The 7,242-nt window shown below is 44.2% G+C and overlaps 1 protein-coding gene across 1 annotated transcript in view; it reads right to left on the bottom strand.

Annotated features, from left to right (window-relative positions):
• Nucleotides 1-591: 591 nt before the first annotated feature.
• LOC123748436 (uncharacterized) overlaps nt 592-7,242 on the bottom strand; it is a 283,872-nt gene continuing 277,221 nt past the window's right edge. Inside the window, exons 15-17 of the mRNA XM_069328429.1 lie at nt 5,225-5,426; nt 3,250-3,522; nt 592-1,934 (exon numbers count right to left, since the gene is read on the bottom strand). Of these exons, the coding sequence (XP_069184530.1) occupies nt 592-1,934; nt 3,250-3,522; nt 5,225-5,426 (1,818 nt within the window). The remainder of the gene's footprint in view (nt 1,935-3,249; nt 3,523-5,224; nt 5,427-7,242) is intronic.

The raw sequence follows: 7,242 nt of genomic DNA, 5'->3' as shown, positions 1-7,242 counted from the left end.
CTCAAGATAACCTATCTTGGACGAGCATAACACGAGGATGATGGATTGTAGCTCAGACGAGCTCATCGTGAGCCTGTATTGTAAGATAGGGTTTTGTGTAGTCTATTAACTAATTTGTGTAGTTTATTAACTAATTTGTGAAATCTATTAAATAGATTACATGGTGCCTGCAAACGGTGAAGTTTATTTTCTTAAACTACTAGTCTCTCTCTCTCTCTCTCTCTCTCTCTCTCTCTCTCTCTCTCTCTCTCTCTCTCTCTCTCTCTCTCTCTCTCTCTCTCTCTCTCTCTCTCTCTCTCTCTCTCTCTCTCTCTCTCTCTCTCTCTCTCTCTCTCTCTCACTTACTGTTCATTACAAACCATTATGTATGGCCTTGTGGTTTCTAACTTCATTCCTGTCACATTAATAAGTATCGTGGGAGTACAGTTTATCCTGCTTTAGTATATATTTATACACATTAGGTGTTTTGCAACTTGAGAATTAATTGTAAATATCCGAAGATGAGAGCTGCAAACACCAGCCAATCATCATTCCTTCTGCTTTGTTGCAAAAAACGTATTTTCTCGAAGTTAGGATTAATAAACAGCCAGACTACCGAAAAGTTGGATAAAGTTTTATTGAAGCACTTTGAGGTGAATTACATTGTATTATAGGTGGTTCTAGGTGAGGGGTTGTGTGAGAATGGATAGGTTCCGGCGGTTCTTGCGCTGGAGACAGGGGGACATGGGGGATTGGATGAACCGGTTGCGGCTGGGAGGCCGCAGAACGCACTGCTGGTCGAACCTGAGCTGTTGCCAAAGGGGAGAGAGTACCTGTGTAAGGCGGTGTAGTCGTGTGAGGGAGTGGAACGGTATGTTGATATCTACTGGGATGAGGATGTGTGGCTGTGTGTGGTGGTGTGGCTGTGTGAGGTACTGTGGCTGTGTGTGGTAGTGTGCCTGTGTGTGGTAGTGTGTCTGTGTGTGGTAGTGTGGCTGTGTGTGGTAGTGTGGCTGTGTGTGGTAGTGTGGCTGTGTGTAGTAGTGTGGCTGTGTGAGGTACTGTGGCTGTGTGTGGTAGTGTGCCTGTGTGTAGTAGTGTGGCTGTGTGTGGTAGTGTGGCTGTGTGTGGTGATGTGGGTGCTGCTGCTGCTAGTGGCTGTATAACTTTGTGTGGGAGAGTGGGAGTGTGATGCAGGTTACGTAGGAGGGTTGTAGTGTGTAGTGTGCACGGAGTGTGTGGGGGCGTGCCGGTGTGGGACACGGGGGAAGACCGACCAGGGCAGTCACCACGGAGTGACGCCGTGCTGTACTTCCGTGTCAAGATGGAGGGATGTATCTGAGTGTGAGGCAGGTCTTCAGGGAAAGGCTTGGAGGAGGCTAGATCAGGGTGAGACGTAGTGTGAGCTTGTGACGTGAGTGTGATCTGCGGCAGAGTGTGAGGGATAGTGTGAACCTGGGGATGAAGATGCTGCAGCATCACGGCATCATAAGGCTGAGGTGAGACGCGCTGCTGGGATGAAGGACGCAGATGGGATGCTGAGAATGACTGGAGATGAACGCGAGATGCAGACTGAGCCTCACCCTGGGCCTCACCCTGGGCCACCAGGTTCAGTTCAGCTTGAGACTCCGCTTGCTGCAAGGCCTCACACTGCAGTGATAAAGGCGAGGGAGAGTCTCGGAGTCTGAGGGCTTCGCTCCTCAAGCTTAGCCTCGACAGCCTGGAGGGCGACTGGATCTCCACTCGCGGGGTGGTGATGTCGTCGGCCTCCACCTCCAACACATGGACTGGACCCCCGCACGAGGAGCTTCGGGGCCGCATACCTCTGGGGAAGGGCCCCCCAGGGGCGCTTTGGGTGGATGATTTTCGGAAAAGTGGAGATGAGCGCTTGGAAGACAGCCCAGAAGTTACCTGTGTCACAACCACGGGTCCTGGAGAGAACGTTGTCAACAGCTCTGAAAGACAATTCAGAGACAGTTAGTGTATTTTACAGATGTAAGATCCATGGTGTGTGTGTGTATGTCAGAGAGAGAGAGAGAGAGAGAGAGAGAGAGAGAGAGAGAGAGAGAGAGAGAGAGAGAGAGAGAGAGAGAGAGAGAGAGCGAGAGAGAGAGAGAGAGCGAGAAGAAACAGAAAAGATATGAAGAGAAGAGAGAAATGGAGATAGTGACAGAGAAAAAGAGTACCGTTAAACGATTCTTCTTGGGAAAATTTGCATAAAGTATTAAGACGCAAACACTGTAAGTAAACAGTGTCTCCCCCGCCCCCTTTGTTTGTACATTATTAAAAAAGCTGAACTAATTAATGAAGAGAGTTTTTAATTTTTCATAATGTTTATGCAATCTCATATCGTCTTCCAAACCTGTCATGATTGACATGTTCCCAGTTATGGGTTGATCGTCTCATCAAACTCATGATGATCACACTACTCATCATCTGTCAGGTGTTGCAAACCCCAAACATAAATGACATTGAGCAATATATGATCGAGGAATATAATCAAATCTAGAAACTCATCATCACACTTCACAGTCCAGGAACTCATCACCACAATCCACAATCCACGAACCCATCATCACAATCCACAATCCGCGTCCATCCGGTCAATAATCGCCTTTACAACAATTCCAAATTTCACTCTCCACAAACTGACCAATAAGCAATTAATCCTGAACTTAGTCTAAGACCTAAGCGAACTCTTAAGACTATACTGTGACACCCTACACCTATGCACATCTGGCTATTCTTTGCAAATCATACTCATATGACTTGCAGGTGTGTATACCTAATCTCAGGCAAATTGACTCTTGGGTATAAAATAAAGTTCCAACTTTACCACCTCTATACCTAGTGTGCTAATGCCTTTATAATTCTGACTTGAATTACAGAAAGATTGTGAGCTAAGAACTTACTTCAGAAATAAGAATTAACAGGACCGCGTATAGGGCTGATCGCTATTCAGGAATTTACCAGAGAAAGGCTGACTGGTACAAGACTCACCACAGGAAGGCTGACTGGTACAGGACTCACCACAGGAAGGCTGACTGGTACAAGACTCACCACAGGAAGGCTGACTGGTACAGGACTCACCACAGAAAGGTTGACTGGCACAGGACTCACCACAGGAAGGCTGACTGATACAGGACTCACCACAGTAAGGCTGACTGGCACAGGACTCACCACAGGAAGGCTGACTGGTACAGGACTCACCACAAGAAGGCTGACTGGTACAGGACTCACCACAGGAAGGCTGACTGGTACAGGACTCACCACAGGAAGGATGCCTGGTGTAGGACTGGTACAGGGCATTTTGAGGCAATTCCAGAAGCGAATTTCTGGAAGCGTTGTGATGCTGGTGGGCCTTCCCCGGGGAGTTCCTCTGGGCGTGGTGGGCCCTACAGGTCACCACGCCCGCCACCACCACCGCCACGCCCACCATCACGCCCACCACCACCCCCGACACCACCACGCTCACCGGGGTTCCTCCAGGCTTCACCGGAGAGTCGTCTGTAAGGGGCGGAGGCTCCTCTCCGTGATTGTTTACTGTGTATAGACAAGACAAATATTATCCCTTAGGGGCTCTCATTATTCACCTGTTTGGCTCTATCCTTTGTTTGTAAATAGTGATCGTGATCCTTCCTATCGTGATCCTGTTTCCGTCAGTGAACGTCTGTCTAAAGGTGTGTATACTTGTCATTTGGATATCCTGTATTAATATGTATATTCACAATTCCTTGTTCTGTTCAACACACCAGTGACTATTAGTTTACTGTTATCAAGGGATTTATATATACCAGGTTTTTTTATACCCTGGTGAGTATTCACTGGGAAGTATACCCCGCTTCCCGGTGTATATACACAGGTTTATATTAATTTTTAACTGTGATAAAAGCTTCAATTAGCTGGCTGGTCAGTAAGCTACAGTGGCTGCCTTAATGACCCAAGTGGTTGATAGAAACTAAACCCATCATCAAATCAACTACCAAATTGATTTAATGCAAAATAAACGACCTAAAAATTCAAATAGCAGCAAGTGAGAATAATTTTTATCTACTTTAAAAATATTTGTAAAAATTACTTTATCATTTTCAGGATCTTATTTATAGGAAATAATGTCCCACTATTCGGTTGCTATTGGGATCGATATTTCGATCCCAAGACGGGATACTCTTCAGCAGTGAGCGAAAATGACTGCGGACGCTGCTTACATGGTGTACTGGGAAACAGGGGTAAGCCTTGGGCTGTAACCGTGTTACATAATCCCTCCACTTCTGATCCGCCTAATAGATCGTCGTATTTTGGCGTAGCGGCTCGCGAAATTGACCTTCTATCCTATTTTCTGTTTTGGGTCCTCTGGTAGGGTAGGATTAGGGCACTTTAGTACGACAGTTTCTTGACGTTGGGAAATCTTAGAATGATGGGCTAGGTAACCACTCCCCTTAAGAGATATTACAATTTGGATAATAATTGATAAAAGTAGATTCTATTATTTTTTCCATGAAAGTCAGCGGTGACGATAAATTATGTAAGAGTTACCCACATATAATTTGGTAATCCGTCTCGTGTATTTGTAAAGTGTATGTGAATATTAAGAAAAAACAACTTTGGGAATATTATGAGATGTTATCTAACTTTGTACTGTAAGACATTTATAAATTATTATTTTCTAAGCAAAGCAATCTATTTACTATATTATTTGTCATCATCATTATAAATAAAATATAAATTTAAAACAAGCAAAGACAAGTATTGATAAAGTTATAAATTAGTGAATAATTGAACGCACAAATACATATAAAAGGAGTTAAAACGCTTCCCCATAAGGCAACACTCTACATAAACATAGAAATAAAATGATCTCACACACACACTGCCTATTTACCTAAATAAAGCCAAATCGTAAATATAACCAAATTAAATGTGAATGAATAACTATAGCCCCAATGCGTGAGTAGGCAACAGCAAGGGAGGAAACTATTGAACAAAAAATACACAAGTAAGCAATTATCCAAACAAGGCGCCTACAAGCCGAGGACGCTACCATAATCTGGTAGTACAGTGCCTCTTTAAAGAACGGGTAGCCAAGTGAAATTGAGTTACTGGAAATCAATGAAACAGGAGGGTTGTAGGTGACTGAATTAATCCAACAGGGAGGAAAGAGAACAGGTTTAACAAGCCCTTGACCATGCAAGTTCAACACACACACACACTTACGAACACCAACACCACAACCAGACACACTCACAATTGACGGAGACTCTCTCTGGGGCGACCTGCTCGGCCATGGGGGTGTGGGTCTTCATGAGCAAGGTGGTGGGGTGGCCGCGAGCCTTGACGTGACTGGTGAAGACTGCCAGCATGTAGTCTCTGCCTGGCGCCAGAGAGGTGATGTTGAACTTGGGCTCTGTGTTGTTGTATTCTGCCACCACTGACGACCCTTCTCGCACCTGCAACACATGTAGTTAGTGATCCCTGCCACACCTGTGGTTAGTGATCCCTGCAACACTTGTAGTTAGTGATTCCTGCCACACCTGCAATACCTATAACCAGTGATCCCTGACACTATGACACCTGTAGGTCGAAAGCGCATTTTAGCATTCTATAATATGTCAATGTTATTTTTCCGCATAATTAAAGGAAAATATCTGTTCGCGGTTAGTGGGGGGGGGGGAAGGATGGGTGGAGGAGGGAGGAGGAGATGGGGGGAGAATGGGGAAGTTGAGAGGGGGAAAGGAAGAGGGGGGGGGTTAAGGGTGACTTTACCATATACAACCCATTCTCGCACTTTCGTATAGTCAATATTGACTTATTAAATACGTGCATAATTGACATACTAAACATACTAGTTTACCTTGAAAAGCTTCATAGAAAACACCGACCTTACCTAACCTTCTTAGTATGTTAAGATAAACATCTTATTACTTCGTAATTACAATTATTACTTAACCTATAACTATAATAGGTTAAGTCTCTTTGGTGTAGTGGTAAGACACTCGCCTGGCGTTCCGCAAGCGCTATGTCATGGGTTCGTATCCTGGCCAGGGAGGATTAACTGGGCGCAATTCCTTAACTGTAGCCTCTGTTTAACGCAACAGTAAAATGTGTACTTGGATGAAAAAACTATTCTTCGCGGCAGGGGATCGTATTCCAAGGACCTGCCCGAAACGCTACGCGTACTAGTCAAAATCAAGTACAAGAACACCAATATAGTGGCTGTACAAGAATGTAACAACTCTTGTATATATCTCAAAAAAGAAGAAATAATAATTGTAATTGCGAATCAATAAGATGCTTATCTTAACATTCTAAGAAGGTTAGGTAAGGTTGGTGTTTTCTATGAAGCTTTTCAAGGTAAACTAGTATGTTTAGTATGTCACATATGCACGTATTTAATAAGTCAGTATTGACTGTAAGAAAGTGCGAGAACGGGTTGCCATATAATAGGAAACAATAGAAAACAATAAATGGTTTCCTATTGGTTTATTTTAAATATTATTATGATATTATATTAAGAACATGAATTATTGTTTTAGTTATGTTAGTTTAGGTTAGGTTAAGATGGGTTAGGTTAGGTTAGGTAGGGTTGGTTAGGTTCGGTCATATATCTAAGTTAGTTTTAGCTCAAATTTAAAAAAAATAGCTCATACATAATGAAATAAATAGCTTGATCATTTCATAAGAAAAAATGAGAAAAATATTGAAATTCTGGAAAACTTGGCTTACTAGGCAAATCGGGCCTTGTGGGAGAAAATCGGGCGGGAGAGAGAGAGAGAGAGAGAGAGAGAGAGAGAGAGAGAGAGAGAGAGAGAGAGAGAGAGAGAGAGAGAGAGAGAGAGAGAGAGAGAGGCCTAGGGGACGGACGTGTGGCGGAGGAGCTGCTGCCTTCTCAGCCATTACCCTGAGACATCTTGGCCTCACCGTACCAAGACTCAACCATATTCACCGTGAATACACCAAGCAGACGTGGGAGTGGCCGGAAGTGCCTACGGTGTACCATCTATGTGAAAACTTATCAAAACAGGTGGGTTGGCAGTGTGGAGTCATGGAGGCTGGAGTGAGGGGCCAGGATGAACCCTGCAGGCCTCCCATAGTTAGGGGAGGTGGGGGGGTGAGTGAGGGGTGTTGTGTGGTCAGGAGAGAGAGGTGGGGGTTACGCGTGTGCCAAATAGTGTTTTGTGTTTTTCTTTTTTGAAAGTTTTGTTGAAGAAGTTACGTTGTCAGCGATAATTGGCGCAACATATCTATCATATTGTTAGTACATCA

This window comes from Procambarus clarkii, chromosome 21, assembly GCF_040958095.1.
Source record: "Procambarus clarkii isolate CNS0578487 chromosome 21, FALCON_Pclarkii_2.0, whole genome shotgun sequence".
Taxonomy (NCBI): domain Eukaryota; kingdom Metazoa; phylum Arthropoda; class Malacostraca; order Decapoda; family Cambaridae; genus Procambarus; species Procambarus clarkii.
This window is presented reverse-complemented; position numbering and strand designations above follow the sequence as displayed.